Raw genomic sequence first — 19,221 nt, 5'->3', positions numbered from 1 at the left:
GTGTATTTTGGAGTTATTTTGGAGGTATTTTAGGACGTATTTTGGGGTTGCTTCGTGAGTGTTTGGGAATCCAGATGAATGGGAGCAGAGAAAGGGGTGCTGGGGTTTTCCTTCCCCCTGTGCCAACCTGAGGAGGGAAATGAACACAATCCCAACCCATCCCCGTGTGCCCGGGAGGGCCATTAGCACAACCGATAATTACAGGTTTCATATGCAAATCCATCGGGGTTGATGGAGCAGCAGCGCCCATGCAGCGGGATGGGTAATTGGGCTGTGCTGGGTTGTCTCCGGGAGCATTCCAGGCAGGAATTCCTGCTTTATTTCAGCAGCGTCGTCTTCAAACACAAACATTTGCTGTGTTTATGCATTTTTGAGCAGCCCAGAGGAGCAAACCCATGTTTGGTGTCCCCTGTCCCTGCGCTGTTCCTACAATCCCCACGGTCTTTATTTCCCGGGTATTCAGAAGGTGAAAGAAATGGGTGTTTTGTCGGTGATAGAAAGGAAAAACAAACAATTCCTGTGCCCTCTCCCTGGCAGAGCCCCAAACACCGGGGTTACTCGGGAGGGATTCACTCAGTTAAACTGAAATCACGGAATGGTTTTGTTTGGAAGGGACCTCAAAGCCCACCCAGTGCCACCCCTGTCATGGGCAGGGACACCTTCCACCAGCCCAGGGTGCTCCAAGCCACTGTCCAACCTGGCCTTGGACAAGTCTTAATAAATCCTGAAATGCCTTGAAGGCTGTTTTTGCTGCCTGTGCTTAAAAAGGACAAATGCCACGAGAAAGGGAAATGTCTCCTGTGGGAACAAATGAAGGGGTTTGCTTTGGAAAGGTGAGGCTGCCGTGGCTGTGGGTGCAGGTAGAGCTGGCCAGCCCAAGGGATGCCCAGCTGGGACATGAGGGACAGCAGCCCCATGTGTCTGAGGCGTCTCTGCAGGTGGGGAATATGGGATAACCTTTTCCAAAAGCAGGGAAGGGCTTGGTTCTGGCTGCTGAGCCGACCTGGACTGCAGGTGGTTCCCCCACATCAGCTGCTGCCTCCTCACAGCAAGGTGTGCAAAGACAGGGGCCCTGAGCCCCCTGGGGCAGTGGAAGGTGTCCCTGCCCATGGCAGGGGGTGGCACTGGATGGGCTTTAAGTTCCTTCCAACCCAAACCATGCTGGGATTCCATGATTCGTGATCTCTTTATTTCTCTAGTGGAGGATGATTTGGTGGTCAGTGTTACCTCTGGTTGGGCTGTGACAGGCTTGGGGTGTTTGTCTGGAGTCACAGGATCCCAGGATGGGTCAGGCTGGAAGGGCCCACAGTGTCCCACCTGGTGCCACCTCCCTGCCCCAGCAGGGCCATCCCAGAGCACATGGATTGTGTCCAGAGGGCTCTGGAATATCCCCAGGGAGGAGACTCCCCCCTGTCTGGCCAATCTGCTCAGGGCTGGGTCCCTGCCCAGCCAAGAAGTTCTTCCTCCTGTGCAGGTGGAACTTGCTGGGCATCAGTTCCTGCCCGTGGCTCTTGTGCCATTGCTGGGCCCCCCCGAGCAGAGCCTGGGCCATCCTCTGCCCCCTCCCTGCAGGCCCTGCCAGCCCTTGGGGAGGTGCCCTCTGAGTGTCCCCTCTGGAGCCTGAACAGCCCCAGCTCCCTCAGGGATGCTCCAGGGATGCAAAGGGCCGTGGTGACAGGGGACATCAGCCCAGGCATCTCCCCGTGTCCCTCACGGCTCCCACCCCTCCCAAGGCCACACCCGCTTTCCCTGCACTCCAAACCACTTCCCAACTTTCCCAAGTTTGCAAGGGGAGGTCTCAATGCCGCGCTGTTAAATTTCCAGCATCTCCATTCACCCCGGAAGGCTCCTGTGTTGGGAGGGATTCAGAATAAAGCCGCCCTTCATGGGTCCTCGTTACCGCTCCCGAGGGGCCTGTGCTGCTCAAGTGCCCGTATTGTGACAAGTGTCTAATTATGGATCCTTTCAGGACCACCCCCCCAGAGATGCCATTGTGGAGAAAGGTGGGGGGGGAGATGATAATTTGCATCCAGCAGGAGCTTTTCCCCATTATCTCCGCTGTGCATAAATAAGGAAAACAAATCGCGGCGCCCGCTGCTCCTCCTCGCCTTTATCCCGCGGCTCGGGTTGTTAGAGCTGTTCTGCTTCGCTCCCTCTCCTCCCAGGGTTGTTGTTCTCGTTGTTCTCTGCCTCAGCACCCCCACCCCTGCCCAGGTCCTGGCTAATTGAACCTCCTCTTTTCATCGGGCAATTGGACGAAAAACAAAACACACAAACCCTCTTGGCTGAAAGGGCTTTTCATCCTTTGAAAAGCAAAGCAGTGGCCGGAGAGATAAAGGCTTGAGCGACACCCACCACCTCGGTGTAGATTCTCCTGCTTTTCCCTTTGTGCCTTTGCTCTTTTTATTGTTTTGATGCACTTTCTCCTCTTTTCTCACTGTCTTTCTGAGGGTGAGGATTGTCCTGCTTTGTCTTTATTGACACCTGTGGATGGGGATAGTTTGGGGGAGAAAAGGCTGAAATGCAGTGTTAGTTTTGGCACCTCAAACCTCAATTAAAGGGAGTGATTAATGACTCCATGTCCCTGTCACAGCTCCATGTGAGTGGCACACCACGTTTTCCCACGTGTCCTGTGTTGTTCACTCCCTTTCCTAATTATCCCCACTGACAAAGCCCCTGGAGAAATGGAAGGATGGAAATACAAGCTTTGGGAGGTGAAAAGACCTCCTTCTGCTTCGGTTTTTCTCTAATTACAAGTCCCTTTTTTTAGACCTTTGCAGGAGAGTAACATGCAAATATTCTGGTTTCCTGTGTTTTGTCTCATTTTTTCACATTTGGAGGGACAAAATGAGCCAAAACCTGGTTTGGGTTTGCTCCCAAGTGGGAGCAGGATGGGCCTGTTCCATGGAAGATCAGAGGTTGGGAAAGGTCTTTAAAGGCCATCTAGTCCAACCCCTGTGACATGGGCAGGGACATCTTTAACGAGACCAAGTAGCTCCAAGTTCTGTCCATCCTGACCTTGAATATTTTCAGGGATGGGACAGCTCTGGGCAAAATCTCTTTGTGGGTTTAGGTCAAAATGCAGTGAATTGGGGCCGTGTTTTGGGGCACCATCCATAGGTTTTGGCTGTTTCCAGAGGCTGGAACGTGCTGGTGAGACACTCGTGTCCCCCCCGTGCCCCGTGAGATGTGCTGGCCCTGCCTCGTACAAACCAGTCTGTTCAACTCAATAATGCAGGAGAACAGAGGGCACCTCTGGGGGGGTCACCCAGGACAGCCTGGGTGCGTTCCAGGTGGGAAGGTGGGGAGCAGGAGATGTGGTGAAGGCAGCAGCAGTCGCTGCAAATATCCATCTCCTACTCCCAGCTCCGGGATGCCACTCCAGATTATCTGTGCCAGGTCCAGCAGCTGTCACAGAGTCTCCCAGTGTCGTGCAGGTCACTTTGATGTCTCTATTTTAGTCACCTGGGCATGAAAAATCAGAGCAGAGGCACCTTGTGTCGCTCCAGCCTTTCCCAGAGGCTCCCTTCATTTTTCCTCCTCCGTGCCCGCACCTGGGCTGGGAATTCCACTGAGGGAGTTAATGATAAAGGCAAAGCATCGCCACAAATCCTTTGAAAAAGTGGATGGAGGTGTTGGAAAGGATATAACTTTCCTAAACTTATAATTAATGGTAGCAGTTGGTGGGTTTCTTTTACCAGACTCGTTGGTTTGATCTTTAAAGCACTGAAACTTGGAGTTTCTCTGGGCTGGCTCTGATGGGTTTTAGAAGACAAAGCTTGAAGGAGCTGAAGATTGGTTATCTGGGATCTTAAATTTATGAGAGACATGTTGGAGTAACCAGAAGATACACAGATTAAGAAAGACATCTCAGCCTGAGAGCTGGAGACTCTGTCTGAGGAGGAGTGATAAGAGGACCAAGGAATGCAGACCAAATTAGCCAATGAAGGATAGAACACTGATTAATGAGGAGAATTGTGGAACTCAGAACAAAAAAAACACATTAATTTCCTTGTTTGCTGAAATGCATAAACAGGTCTCAAAAGGACACTTGTGCAGCTGGAATGAATCTCTGGCCAGAACAGAGCAGTGCCTGGCTCACAAACACTTCAAAGGTGGGCTTGGAGGGTTTCATTTCTTCCTGACCATTTTTGGGGGCGGAGAACTCCCAAATGTGTTTCTGAAAGAACATATTTGACAAAGATCAGAACAGCGGGGGTTGATGTAAGGAAGGCTGGGGACGCCAGGGGTTGGGTCTCCCCCCTGGGCTCTGGGAGTGATGTTTGTGTGGTTGGTTTGTGTCCCTGACCTCTGGCCTTGCCCCCTCCCAGGCAAAGCCTACGCCCCGGAGTTCTACTACGACACCTACAACCCGCTGTGGCAGAACCGGCCCCGGGTGTATTCCTACAGCCTGCAGTGGACGCAGATGAACCCCAGCGCCGTGGATCGCATCCTCGCCTACCGCCTGGGCATCCGCCAGGTCAGGAGCCGCGCGGCCAGGGCGTGTCCTGGGGGGCTGGGGAGCTCTGGGAGGGCCTCTGGGCCTTGATTTGACTGTATTGAACTTTAATTTTATGAAGTTTATTTTATTTTATTTTATTATTCCATTCCACTCTTCTCTTTCTCTCTTCTCTCTTCTCTCTTCTCTCTTCTCACTTCTCTCTTTCTCTTCTCTCTTTCTCTTCTCTCTTTCTCTTCTCTCTTTCTCTTCTCTCCTTCTCTCCTTCTCTCCTTCTCTCCTTCTCTCCTTCTCTCCTTCTCTCCTTCTCTCCTTCTCTCCTTCTCTCTCTCTCTCCTTCTCCTCCCCTCCTCCCCTCCCTCCCTCCCCTCCCCTCCTCCTCCCCTCCCCTCCCTCCCCTTCCCTCCTCCCTCCCCTCCCTCTCCCTCCTCCCCTCCCCCTCCCCTCCCTTCCCTCCCTCCCCTCCTCTCCCTCCTCCCTCCCCTCCTCCTCCTCCCCTCCCCTTCCCTCCCTCCCCTCCTCCTCCTCCCCTCCCCTCCCCTCCCTCCTCTCCCCTCCTCTCTCCTCCCTCCTCTCCCCTCCTCTCCCTCCTCTCCTCCTCCCCCTCTCCCCTCCTCTCCCCTCCTCTCCCCTCCTCTCCCCTCCTCTCCCCTCCTCTCCCCTCCTCTCCCCTCCTCTCCCCTCCTCTCCCCCTCCTCTCCCCTCCCTCTCCCCTCCTCTCCCTCCTCTCCCCTCCTCTCCCCTCCTCCTCCCCTCCTCTCCCCTCCTCTCCCCTCCTCTCCCCTCCTCTCCCCTCCTCTCCCTCCTCTCCTCTCCTCTCCTCTCCTCTCCTCTCCCTCTCCTCTCCTCTCTCCTCTCCTCTCCTCTCCTCTCCTCTCCTCTCCTCTCCTCTCCTCTCCTCTCCTCTCCTCTCCCCTCTCCCCTCCCCCCCCCCCTCTCCCTCTCCTCTTCCCAAACCTTCCCTTCCCTTTTCTTTCCTAACCTTCCCTCCCCAACCCTCCTTCTCCCTTCTCTTCCCTTTCTTTGTTCTCTTCCATTTCACTCCCACAATCCATCCTTCTTCCAAGCCACCCTTGCTGGGAACCCTTCCTTGGCCACCCCATCCACCTCCAAGCCTCATCCCACCGGTTGGGCTCCAGGCTTGGTCTGGATGTGACCCACTCGAGGTCCCAGTGCTCCCACCCCCCATCTCCTGGTCCCCTGCCCCCAGTCCCTCTCCCAACCTGAACCTTCTCCTGTGACATTTCCCACTCTCAGCCCTGAGAACCCACCTGGCATCGATTGGGGTTCATTTTCCTTTAAATACCCCCCCGACTGGCTGATTTAAAAGCTGTGTATTTGGTGATTGAACGCCTGAAATAACCGTTTGTGCAGGGAGGGAGAGGTTGGGGATTAAGGCAGATTTCAGAGACGTATATTTTGGCAAAGCTGAGGCGGAAAACAGCTCGTTATCCCCCAGATCTCCCACTGGGATGAGCTTTGGGAGCTGCAGAGCAAACAGGCCGTTTGAGCGCGTTATTTATGCTGAACAGACTCACGGAGGTTGTGCTTGAGCAACTTCCCCGCCAGCCCTGGAGCTGACTGGGACAAACCCAGGGAAGGGCTTTGGTACCTGGAGGGCCCTGGCTCTCCTTCCCTCTCCTTCCCTCTCCTTCCCTCTCCTTCCCTCTCCTTCCTCCTGCCTCAATCCAACTCATTTGAAATGAAAATCGGTGACTTTTAATCCGTGTTTGTGCCACTGTTTGCATGGTTGGGCACAAATGAGGGCCGTGATTCCCCGGCCCCGAGAGGAATTAGGGAATTATGAGGAGAACTCGCTGAAGTCAAAGAATATATAATGAAATTAATTGCATTAGGATTTTTAGCTTCTGCTTTTTTTTTTTTCCTGCTTAATTTTAATTTAATTTTAATTATCTATTTATATAATTAACTGGAGTTATTTTGCTCTAATTTCCTTGACAACACTCTGTGTCAGGCTCATCAGAACATTCCCCTTTCGTGCCTCTGAAGCCACATTTCGAGCCGGGGTGATTTGGAACCCAGCGATCCATTCGGACACACCTTATTGCAGCCATTCCCCCCAGAGCAGGGGTGATAATTAAAATGCTTGTTTTGATTTACACCCACCAGTGCTGTCCCCCAGCAGACTGTTTGTGGTGGGTAGTTATTTGACTTGGCAATGTATTTTTTGCTGGGGTTTGCCGGTTTTTGTGGACCACAGAACATCTTTTGGCAGTGGTGGAGGACGTGGCTGTGCCGAGGTGCTGGTGGAAAGAGGACAGGAGGTTTTCCAGGTGGGAATGGAGTTCTGAGCTGGAAAAATCAGCTGCTCTTAATCTCTGTTTTAATCTTCTGATGCACTGCAAACGCTGCCAGTGCGGTGGGATCTGCTCCTGGTTCCATCAACGCCGTTCCCTTTATCTGATCCCTGAATTGCTGTTGTGTTAAGGGTGCTGACGTCTCTCCCTCTGCACCTGCCCTGTGCAGTGCTGCTGCTTCAGACAGAATCCAGGGAGAACGTGGGGAAGATTTCATTCACAGCAGGTTTAGAGTTGTTGAATTTCCACGGAATGCCAGCCTGGTTTGGGTCGGAAGGGACCTTAAATCCCATCTCATCCCACCCCTGCCATGGGCAGGGACATCTCCCACTAGCCCAGGTTGCTCCAAACCCTGACCTTCTGTTTTGTGTGGAAATTGTTCAAGTCTCTTGGTACAGACCATACTTTTAAGGACATTTTATGCTTTTTCAAAGACACAGAGTGCTCTGGCTCCACTTCTGTATTTTTGGCAGGTGGTTGTAGAAAGCAACATGAAGGTTGTGCTTAATGATGACACTTTTTAAAGGGCAAAGGAGGCTGGTGAGAGCACGGGGCAAACTGGGGGTCTCCCCTAAAGACAAATTGTTCTGCTGGGAGTAATTAGGGGATACAGAGTTCCAGCAGCAGGAAAGGATTTCCTTGGCTGGCAGAAAGTGAAGATTGGAGAGGGGGAGAAGTCTCTGCCTTGACCAGCTCAGGTGAGCAGGACTTGACTGAGATCATTCTAGAGCTTTCCCTTCACCCCTTCATTTCATAGAATTCCAGACTGGTTTGGGTTGAAAGGCCCTCAAAGCCCATCCAGTGCCAACCCCTGCCATGGGCAGGGACACCTTCCACCAGCCCAGGGTGCTCCAGCCTGGCCTTGGACACTTCCAGGGATCCAGGGGCAGCCACAGCTTCTCTGGGCAACCTGTGCCAGGGCCTGCCCACCCTCCCAGCCAGCAATTCCTTCCCAATATCCCAACTAAACCTCAACAACCCAGAGGATTTCATGGCTCTGTGGGACCACATCTCTCCTGAACCCTCTTTCTCTGGGGCTTTCCTTAATTTTCTCCACGTTCCTGGAATGGGGCTCCCAGATTCCACCCTGGATGAATCACCAGAACATTCCTGTCAGATCCCACTCCATGTCACCTAATTTGTCACTGGAGTTACAAGAAACACCTCTCAGAGGAGGATGGAATGGTAGGAAAGCAGGACACAGGGAAAATTTAGGTTTTTAAGGAGATTTTAAGGTATTTTTAAGGCATTTTAAGCGTTGGGTGAGGAGAATTTTAAAAAGAAGTGTCACAGAAAATGTTAGAAAAGTTCTTTGAGAAAAAAGTGGAGCTGGGTTTAATGACATACCAGGGGAGACAAGAAGGTCAAAGAGGGAGCAGGAAGGTCCTCTCAGCTGAGGAGGGAATCATGAGGGCAGAGAAGTGTCATTTCCCTGCCTGTGGAGTGAAAATGGAGACAGAGGGAAGGAAATTTGAACTGAAGTAAGTTGTGAGGAACATACTTATTTCAGCACATTTAAAACCTGATGGGCAGGAATTCTGCAGATGTTCCATCCACCAGGATCAGGGTGTTGTCATCTCACAGCCTCCTGCAAAGGGGAGAGAGGATTGCAAGCTGGGAATTTGCACTTGCTCTGCTCTGGGACATGTAAAATATCTGCACATCAAAATTCATGTGAATTGTACTCAGAGCCAGCCAAAATAATTACTCACATCTGGAGCAATTCATTTCAGGGGAGGAGGAGGGAGAGTTTGACGTCCACGTGTACCCTGGAATATTTCCAATGTTGCTCCCCTGAAAGATTTGACTCTATATTACATTATCTGTCCCAAAGACTTCCCTGTGTGCATTCATTGTGGAAATCTAAAAAGGCCTTGCTTTCCTCCTCTTCCATCTGCACCTGTGACTGAGGCAGGGAGAGTTTGGCCAAAAAAAAAAAAGCAACGAGTGTGACATGCAAAGGCACGTCCCTCATTGATTTTCCTGGCTTTGGCAAATTGAATCAGGGCAGAAATGGCTCTGCTTTCCAATTTTCAGTTTGCAGGGCTGGGGCCTCCTGTGCTCGTCCTTCCCGAGGCTGAGGAAGGGTTTGCAAAGTAGGAAGCTGAGCCTTGGGATGTGAGATCTGGAGCCAAGCCTTTTAATTGCCAGTTAAAAATGGTCCCAGCCTTGGGACAGATGAGGCAAATATTTACATATAATTCTGAAAATAAAATTTCTACAGATTATGATGTCTTGAGAAATTCAGAGCTAAACAGGTTTAAATCCCACAGAGCCAGGCTGGGAGAGTTGGGAGGGTTCCCCTGGAGAAGAGAAGGATCCAGGGAGACCTGAGAGCCCCTGGCAGGGCCTAAAGGGGCTCCAGGAGAGCTGGAGAGGGACTGGGGACAAGGCATGGAGGGACAGAACACAGGGAATGGCTTCCCACTGGAAAAATGTAGATTAAAATGGGATATTGGTAAGGAATTGCTGGCTGGGAGGGTGGGCAGGCCCTGGCACAGGTTGCCCAGAGAAGCTGTGGCTGCCCCTGGATCCCTGGAAGTGTCCAAGGCCAGGTTGGAGCACCCTGGGCTGGTGGAAGGTGTCCCTGCCCATGGCAGGGGGTGGCATTGGAGGAGATTTAAGGTCCCTTCCCAACCCAAACCATTCTGTATTTCCGTAATTTTATAAATTAAGACAAGCCTGTTTTAAAAAAAGAAAAATCCATAAATGGCAGCAAAGGTTTTCTTGTCAGTGCTGATTTAATAGGATGTCAGAGTGTTGTTCACAAATACTGAAGGATGTGCAAAAATGAAAACTAGAAGAGAAACAGAGGAATAAAACTTTTAAAATTTAAGAGCTCCTTGAAAATTATTGCCTTTGTCCTTAGGCAGGTGCCTGACAAGTAAGAGTTGTGTGCCTGGTTGTGTGAATGCAGCATAAATAAGAATTTCAAAGGCCTTTGAGTGTTACAAAAACTTCTTTCTGATGAAGGATTTGTCCTCCTTAGTGAAGCTCCTGAGGAGCATCAGTGCCTACAGGGTGTATTCCAAGTATCCTGTTAAAATAGATCAGGATTTGGGGTAAAATTTAGCAATAGAAATGCATCTTCTTTGATCTCTGCTATTCCAAACCTGTTCTGGGGATAGTTCTGTTGGGTTCTGTGTCAGTGGGACACATCCAGGCCTTATTCCAGGGGCTGCAATGAACTTATTTTCCCTGCATTCCTCTGAGATCTTTCTGTAAAGCTGAAACAAAGAGGAAGGTTAGAAATATTCTCTCCTCTATCAGCCTTGGGAAAGGGAGTTTACCTTGTAAAACTAATGGAATTCTGTTGGCAATTCCTTAAACAGGTTTTTTTGCTCCAAGGTGAGGGATGATGGAGCTGGATCAGAACATATTAACCAGTGTATGTTCAGAACGTGCTTTCACCCAAAAATACTTACCAAATATTCCAAATTGTTGGGATGAGAGTGATTTATTCCCATAGATGAATTCCTCCGCTCTTTCCCTGCTGGAGAATTCTTTATTCCCTGACACCACAGATGTTTCCATGGAATCCAAACCACACTGCCTTTCCCTGAGCAAACGAGCCCCCTGCTGCAGTGCATCTGTGGCTCTGAGCTGATTTAAACCCTCCCATTTCCATTTTGAGGACTTCATTAAACATCCAGTGGCCATTTCCTTCCCAATTTGTCTTTGGGCTTTAAGGAAGGCTCCGTTGGAATGGCCAGATCTGACAGTTGGGCTGTTATTTATTGGCAAAAAACGCCTCCTCTGCTCAAAAAGCGGCGCAAAATCAGGATGTTTGCTCTCCTCAGAAATGCATTTTGGCATCATGAGCTTGTCTGGTCGTGTTTTTACCCCACAGTCTCTTTATGCAGAGCCTCCTGCAGGTTGTTTAAAATGCAGCCTTGTTTTTCCACTTCATTTCCCCAGACAACCTCCCTTGCTCGTGGCATTGACTGAGCGGCAAAGCTGCAGCTAAAAGGGGTTGGGTTTGTCATCTTGATGGCAGCCCCTGCCATTAATTTGTCACTCTGTAATTATTTGGTATGAAAAAATATGGCCATTTGTGAAGAGCTTTTGGAAATCGCAGGAAAATGAGGTAGCTCAGTGCCCCGCCTGTGACGGGAGATCAGCTGCAGCTCTGTGGGATGTTCACCCAGGAGCCACCACTGGAATAGGGAATGTGGCTGGGGATGGATGAGCTCTTGATCGTGGAGATGGAGTCGTTGGTGTGGGTGTGAAGAGCTTGATTTAAACTTAGGAAATTAATCTTGATGCCACTTTGGTAATTCTGCCTCTGACAAAAATATTTACGTGGCTGTTGCAGATTAAGCAGAAATCAAGACATGAATCTTGATGCCACTTTCACAGAATCCCAGAATCTGCTGTGTTGGAAGGGACCCACAAGGACCACTGAGTCCAAATCCTGGCCCTGCACAGACCCATCCCCAAGAGTCCCACCCTGTCCCTGAGAGGATCATCCCAACCCTCCTGGAGCTCTGGTAGTGTCGGAGTTGCCCAAAACATGAACCTGGAATTTGATACCTCACCGAGAGGGAATGAGAAAGCTTTCCCTGAAAACTGGCCTTAATGTGGGTTAATAATGAACCCACCCTTTGTGACTGCCCAACAAAACAGGGATTAAAAGTGGAAAGCTCTTTTTGGTAGGTGTTTGCAGCAGTAAAAAAGCAGGAGAACCTGCCCTGCTGGGGCTGGGAACAGTGCAGCTCCTGTTTGATCCCACGTATTTCTGTGAATTCAGAATTGCTGGGATGCAGCCAGTTTTAAAGTTTTCAAATGGATGCATTGACTTATATCACATTTTAGCCTTTAAGAAGCATAAATTCAGGAAGACACTGATTTGAATGTGGTGTTTTCTGAGGTCTCCACACAACCTTCTCTTCCCCAGGCTGAACAGCCCCGACTTTCTCCCCTTGTCTTCGTATAATAACAACCAGAAAACAGGAGCTTTTCTGCTGCTCAGGTTTCCTGGGTCCTGGAGCAGCACAGACCTCCCTGGGGAGGGGAAGGTGGCAGTGGGATGCTCTGGCAGGGACTGGGAGGAAAAAAGGGAAATATGGTCAGTGAGATGTGCAGCCTCCTAGAGAATCACAGAACATCCTGAGCTGGAAGGACCCCCAGGGACCATCAGTCCAACTCCCCCTGGACTTACTTTTGAGATCTTTTGGGCTCTGGGAGTCGAGTGAGCTGGTGGGAACCTCACTCCATCTGTCACTGACAGCAGACTGGCATTTGCTCTTTTGATTTAAGTGGTGGGATGAGGTGCAGTCAGAGTCATCAGCAGTAAAACCTGCACGTGTGACCCCATCAGAACACCTGTTCTGGATCAGAGTGTGACTCAGGAGGACTATAAATCCTCCTGGATGCAGCATTTATGGGAAGGAGGTGTGGAGCACAGGGAATTTCCATTCCTCAGGGTCACTGCAGCTGTTCATCTGTAACTCTCCTGCTCAGCCCTCGCATCAGGACAGCCTTGTGTGTCTTTCATCACAGAGAAATACGTGGATTTGGTCACCCTGTGCTTCCCTCTGAAGGTGCTGAGGTCTGCCAAGACACTGCCTGCTTATCAGGAACGTTTTTCCATCTCATTAATAACCCTCTGAGGAATGTTCTGGCAGTGCTGTATTCCAGCTTTGGGGTTGCCTTTGAAATGAGTGACCCAGTTCTTCTGATGTTTTTGCATTTCAAAGCATCCTTGGGGGTGTTCCCTGGCCAGCCCTGGGAGACTCCAACACTCCAGGAGCTGCTTTCATTGAACATCCCATCACAGAATCATTTAGGTTGGAAAAGCCCTCCCAGATCATCCACTCCAACCATTCCCTGGCACTGCCAGACCCACCACTAACCCATGTCCCCAAGTGTCACATCCACACGTTTCTGAGCTCTTCCAGGGTGACAATTCCACCTCTTCCCTGGGCACCTTGTTCCAGTGATGTGTTTTCAAAGTGTTTACACCCCTCAGAGTGTTCCTGCACTCCTGAAAGTTTATCCACCTGGGACAGACCCACTTTTTGGACCTGCCCTTCAAGCCCTCCCCTCACTGAGCACGTTTTGCTGGAGCAGCCGTGAATATCTTTGGGAATATCTTTGGGAATCTCTTTGTGCTTTCCCAGGGCAGCTCCCAAGGGGGAGGAGCAGTGGCTTTACCTGGAGATGCAGGGGCAGCTCCACACCTGCAGCTGCTCCAGCCAGCTCTGGTGCTGTCACCTGGAGGTGTTTCCTTCCCATGGTTTGTCTTCCACCAACTCCAGACTCGCCTTTATTTCTAATAAGTGATCCCAGCACTTCCCGTGTGGCAGCAGCCTTGGAGCAGCCCTGAGGGCGGGCCCTCCAGTCCCTGATATTTCTCATCAGCAGGATGAGAGCAAAGGAAAGGAGTGAGCTTTCCAGAGCAGGCACAAAGGGTGTGCAGCTCTGACCCCCGGGGGGGCTGCTCTGCTCCTCGGCAGGTGAAAAAAAACCCCAACAGCTCCTCTGGAAAGGGGGAATAAAAACTCAGCTGGTGCCTGTGAACAGAGAGCAGCTTGCTCAAGGTTGTTATTTCAAGGAGTCAAACTCCTGCCTTTGTTCTCTGTGCAGCCTGCAGGGCTTGCAGTCACCACAGGTTGGCAAGGGAAGGTCCCTTCCAGCAGCCCAGAGCAGCTCGGTCCTCCCTGTGCTTCCTGCTGCTCACCCTTGGGATTTACTGGATTTATAACTTCTCTTTTCATTCACAGCAGCAGACAGGGGCAGATGGATTCCAGTATGTGTTGTGTGCTTGGCACAGGGATTCCTGGGAGGCTCGTTTGGTCACTGGCTGTGAAGGGGAGTAGGGAAGTTTCTGTCGGTGCCATAAAGGATAAAGTGAGTGGGGATAAATTTTATTGCCTTTCTGATTAAAGAATCCCAGAATCACAGGCTGGTTTGGGTTGGAAGGGACCTTAAAGCCCATCCAGTCCCACCCCCTGCAAGATCCTGATAATGGGGAGGAATCAGGTGAAAAAGAAACAAGAAAACACCATTTTTGAGGCAATGGGAATCTTCCTAAAGTGCCCTTCTGGGTTGTGCTCAGTCTTTTAATTAGAAAATTCAAATTAATGTTCCATCTCTGTGGCTGCCACAACCCTAGAAGTGTCCAAGGCCAGGTTGGATGAGCTTGGAGCAACCTGGCCTTGGACACTTCCAGGGATCCAGGGGCAGCCACAGCTTCCCTGCCCAACCTGTGCCAGGGCCTGCCCACCCTCCCAGCCAGCAATTCCTTCCCAATCTCCCATCTCTCCCTGCCCTCTGGCAGTGGAAGCCATTCCCCCTTTGCAGTCCCTCCAGGCCTTCTTTGTCCCCGTGTTTAAGGTTGTTAAAAGCCAACAAACCACAACAACCTTCCAGCTCTGAAATATCCTAAAAGACCATTTACTTAACAGATGGACTGAAGTGTCCTAACACCCCACTTACAATGTTTTTATTATCATCTGTTTGTGGAAATATTTATGGAAAAGCAGAGGGCAGTGTGTTTTATCTTCCAGTTCACCAGGTTTTAGCAGATATCTGTGTTATATTTCAATTTTACTCTCAAAAAAAAGGATCCCTCCCTCTAGGTTAACATTTCCACTCTGCCTTGAAAACCTGAGCTGTTTTACATATTTAATTGTTGGATCATTGAGTTCCAGCTTTCTCACAGCAACTTTCCCTGAAGTGTTGCTGCCTCTTTCCTCTTCAAATACCAGACAGTAAATTTGGATCATGGACAGATGCTCCTGACATCTGAATCACTCATCTGTCACTTTGTAGCTCATAAAAACTGTTTCTCTAACATTCTTCATCTTTGGACTCAGAGTTCCTAATTACTAAAGACTTGGAGATTTTTAGGTTTTTTTTAAAAAGGGGGAGAAAAAGGGATTTTTTTGTGTGTTTTTGTGTGTTTTTGTTTGTATCACAGAAAAGCCAATTACACAACGTGGTAAACACAAAATAATAACGTTAATGGTAGGAACAAGATTCATGTTCCAAACCAGATAACTCTGATTATGTTGCTGGTCAAAACTGGGGAGAAAAGAGCAGAAATGAGGCAAACACTTCCTGGGAGTCCTCCCTCTTTGTTATACAAATGGAATATTTTCCCAGGAACTCAACAGTCCTGTTTTATATCTAAAACTTCACAAGAAACCTGATTTTATTAAGGAAAATCAATCGCTGTTGTTATAAACCGGAAAGAAATGACTTTAAACGCTGTCACAGATTTCTTTCCAGGAGTATCCAGTGGATTAATTTCCACTGCATTCAGTTGTCATTAATTAAAGAGAAGCTTGTCCAACTTGTTGAGTCAATGAAGAAATTTGTGGTTGATCGATAGGCCAAGTACAATGGACTGAGGGTGTTTATTTTTTATGAACATATCTGTGCATACAACAATCAATGTTTAATCATCCCATAGGATTAACAGCTCCAGAAATCTATATTTCCGAGTCTTTAAGAGAACACAGTGTTTCTCAGCAGGAGGCAGGGGATAAATCCCCTTTCATTTGACAGCACGAGGGTTTTCTGCTGCAATAAAATCCTGCCACAATTACAGCCCCTTTTCTCTGATGTCAGGGAAATATATTTTGCTTTTCTGGGTTTGTTTCTTTTTTTTTTTTTTTGCTTTTCAGCTTTAGGAACAGAGGTTTCTAAATATTCAAAAAGGTAACCAAGAAAAAAAGGACTTGTCCCAGTGAAACCTCTGGATTTACCTCTGGATAAGTCTGCTGCATTAATTACAGCTTAGGCCCACGATCATCTTAATAAATGCTCCACAAACAGAGCTCATTTTTCCCTCAACGCTCCACAAATCCTCACAAACCGCTGGAAAACTGTTGTTTCAGCTGGGCCAAAGGAGATTTCCCACCCTGTGTTTCATCCTTGTCTTGGTGAGGCCGAGGGCCTTTGATAGGAAGAATTCTTGAGGCGAAGGCCTTTGATTGCAAGAATTTTTTTCCCCCTTCAAAAATTCCTTTTCAAGCAGATCCTGGTTCTTCATTAATATTTCAGCTCTGGCCAGGTGAGTGGACGTGCAGAAGATGTTTTAGGGTTGTGTTTGCTTGTGGGTTTTGCCTTTGAAGCATCAATCTCAACCGCTTCGTATAGATCAGCAGGGCCTCGACGTCAGGGAGAGGCTCTCCAGGGAATTTTGAGGAACTGGGGGATGAGGATTTGCCTCTTTCCCATCCAAGGAGCCAGAATGGATGCCCAGATCTCCAAGGCAGAAGGGTTGGGTGATCCTTGGTGCTTCCATGAGCGTTGGGAGCCTCCTGCTTGGGAGCTGGCTCTGCAGAGCATCTCCAGTTTGGTGCTGAGGCCTTTTAGGGATAAAAATCCTATTTTTAGGGTTGACTTGGGCATTCCAGTGCTCCTGTTCATGTCTCAGAATGATGGTTTGAAAATATGCTGGAAAATCCGTGTTCCTCCAGCTGCTTCCAAAGTTCTCCAGCCTCGTGTAGACCTGACCTTCCTTTTTGCTGCGTCAGCAAATAAACAAGCTCAATTCTTTTAGTGTTTTTCAGCTCAATTCCTACATTTATTTTCAATTCTTTTAGTATTTTTCAGCTCAATTCCTACATGTAGTTTCGATTATTTTAGTATTTATCAGCTTAATCTTTACATTTAATTTCAATTTTTTTAGTATTTTCCAACTCAATTCCTGTATTTATTTTCAATTATTTTAGTATTTTTCAGCTCAGTTCCTATATTTATCTTCAATTATTTTAATACTTTTCAGCTCAATTCCTACATTTATTTTCAATTATTTTAGTATTTTTCAGCTCAAATCCTACACTTAGTTTTGATTATTTTAATACTTTTCAGCTCAATCCCTACATTTATTTTCAATTATTTTAGTGTTTTTCAGCTCAGTACTTACATTTATTTTCAATTATTTTTCTATTTTTCAGCTCAATTCCTACATTTATTTTCGATTATTTCCAGATTTTTCAGCTGAGGGTGCTGTTGGTGTTTCACACCAGATTTGGGAGTGTGCTGGAAAGGCTCCCACAGGGATGTCCTGGAGCGAATCCTCCATGGATGGCTTTATTTTCCAGGTGGAAAGAGAAAAGCTTGAAGGTGGAATGTGGTGAAAACTGGGTGGATATTTCCTTTATTTATTTATTTATTTATTTATTATCTATTTATTTATTTGTTTGTTTATTTGACAGCTGAGGTGAAAAATCAGGCAAAGGTTTGTTTGGTGTCAAAAAAAGCAACAATTTTGTGATGTTTTGTGGGGTTTTTTTCTGGCTTCCATGGCAAAAAAAAATTAGGAATTAGAAAGGAGCTGGTGTTGATTGCAAGGGGAAAAAAAATGTGTTGCTTCCTATGAAAAAATCCCGATATCCAAGAGTGGCAAAATACTGCAATTCCTGAGATTCCAGAGTTATTTCTGATGCCTTACAATGAGCAGCTGTGAAAATATTCCCTATTACACCTTGTCTTTGGATCAGCAACTGCAGAAACAGAGAGACTTCAGCAAATAATTCCAATAATTAATGATTCAAATTCACAAGTACCCAAAACCAGCCATGAATTCTCCCATCCAAACAGGAGCAACAGAACAGCTCCAATATTTTATCCATTCTGAAAGCAAAACAATTTGATTTTTCCTTTCAGCCTAAGCCACTCCTGGATATTGGGATTTCTCCATGGGAAGCAACACCTTTTTTTTTTTCCTTTTCCCACCAGTTCTGTTCTAATTCCTGGGGTTTTTGCCATGGAAACCAGAAAAAAAAACATAAAACATCACAAAATTTAAGGAATAATTGTCCATGAATATATGGGGAGCTCATGGAATTAGCCCCAAAAAATCTGTGGATTGCAATTTTTGACTTTGCTTTTTACTTTTTTTTTTTGCATTGACTTTGGTTGTCCTGTGAAACCCATCCACCTGTGGGACTGGTGGTAATTATGCATTAAGGTTATTAATGACTTATTTCTTCCTCACTCATCAACAGAAGTGGTCGGAAATCAAACTGTATCTCTGATTACCTTCAAAAACTCGTTGGCTCTCATGAGGAGGCACCTCCCCATCCATGAAATCGGGGCTTTCCCAGCCCACAAAACATGTTTTCCTTTGCAGTTGGCCAATGTTGTGTTAAAATCATGGAGGGAATAGGGATCCAAGTCCTGGGAGTCCATTTACCTGCTCAGGTTGGAAGGAAAAACATTTGGGAGTGAGAACATTCACCCTTGGGAAGCTGATGGGATGCCCTGGAACGAGCAGCAATTTTGGGAGGAAATAAAAAGGCTATTTAACATTTTTTACTAGCGGGTTTTAAACTTAAGGGGGAGATTTTTGAAGAAATCGAGGATTTAGTGAGGATTTAAAAATACCCCAGCTTGTTCTGGAGTGTTTAGGTTGCCATCACAAACCAGGTGATGATCCCTTGCTGTCCCTGTGTGGTGAGTGTCCAAAATCCTCCTGGGTTGGGTTAGCTCTGCCTTTTTCTTGCTCCAAAGCACATCCCAGTGCCAGTGGGCTGTGCCAGGCTTGGGGCAGGGCCTCTGTGGGGAGAGGACAGGAGGATAAAATGGATTCCCAGTTGTTGGTGTCATCTGTTCACTCTGGAAATGCCCTGGTGGGTTATTTAGAGGAGGTTCTTGGTCTTGATGTGTCTGGAATCCTTCTGGGTGCTTTGAAGGTCTGTGTGTGTGTTCCCACTCGTTCCTAAGGTGAGGAGAGAACCTGTCCCAAAATCCTGTGACCCTGGAATTGTCCCTCTGGTTCCAGGCTGGCCAGCAGCGCTGGTGGGAGCAGGAGATCTCCGTCAACGGGAACATCCAGAAGGGAGAGCTGATCACCTACAACCTCACCGAGCTCATCAAGCCAGAGGCCTACGAGGTCAGACTGACACCCATCACCAGATTTGGGGAGGGGGACTCCACGATTCGGGTCATCAAATACAGTGGTAAGAACTTTGGGCGTGCAAGGGGAGCGTTTTGGTGGTGTTTTGTTGGGGCTGAACGTTCCCAATCCCGAAATAATCCATCAACCATCATCCAGGAAGGAGGGGCGGGGTAGAACTGGGTAGAAATTAAAGCCTTCACCACTGGGAAGGTTCATAACAACAAAAAACAAACAGCCAGAAAACATTTGAACAGACAAAATGCAAAATCATAGCCAATTTTTTTGTGAAATAAAGGGAAAAATAGAGTAAATTAGTGTTGATTTCTAATAGCTCGTTTCGAGTTGGTTCTTACTTGGAACTCTTTGAAGGATGATGCATTTTGAAGAAAAATCCACAAAACAAACAGTCTGTAGTTGTCAAAACAGTGTTGTGATATCAAAATGCCTTTTTTTTCCCCTCAGAACGAGCACTAGGAAGAAGGTTTTATTTTACTGTGAATTATTTTACTGTGAATTATTTTACTGTGAATTGTGTTCTTTTAAAAAGCTGACTGTTTCTAGTCCCATGCAAGTTTCTGTAATGTATA

General features: G+C 47.9%; 2 protein-coding genes across 2 annotated transcripts in view; one reads left to right on the top strand and one right to left on the bottom strand.

Annotated features, from left to right (window-relative positions):
- MDGA2 (MAM domain containing glycosylphosphatidylinositol anchor 2) overlaps positions 1 to 19,221 on the top strand; it is a 256,870-nt gene that overhangs the window by 206,065 nt on the left and 31,584 nt on the right. Inside the window, 2 exon segments of the mRNA XM_050335716.1 lie at positions 4,332 to 4,480; positions 18,518 to 18,695. Of these exon segments, the coding sequence (XP_050191673.1) occupies positions 4,332 to 4,480; positions 18,518 to 18,695 (327 nt within the window).
- Positions 7,661 to 19,221, bottom strand: part of FANCM (FA complementation group M) — a 316,043-nt gene continuing 304,482 nt past the window's right edge. The window contains exon 24 of the mRNA XM_050335689.1: positions 7,661 to 7,687. The gene's annotated coding sequence lies outside the window, so the exon portion shown is untranslated. The remainder of the gene's footprint in view (positions 7,688 to 19,221) is intronic.

Source organism: Myiozetetes cayanensis, unplaced genomic scaffold (genome assembly GCF_022539395.1).
Source record: "Myiozetetes cayanensis isolate MyiCay16 unplaced genomic scaffold, myiCay2020 scf6-25, whole genome shotgun sequence".
NCBI lineage: Eukaryota > Metazoa > Chordata > Aves > Passeriformes > Tyrannidae > Myiozetetes > Myiozetetes cayanensis.
This window is presented reverse-complemented; position numbering and strand designations above follow the sequence as displayed.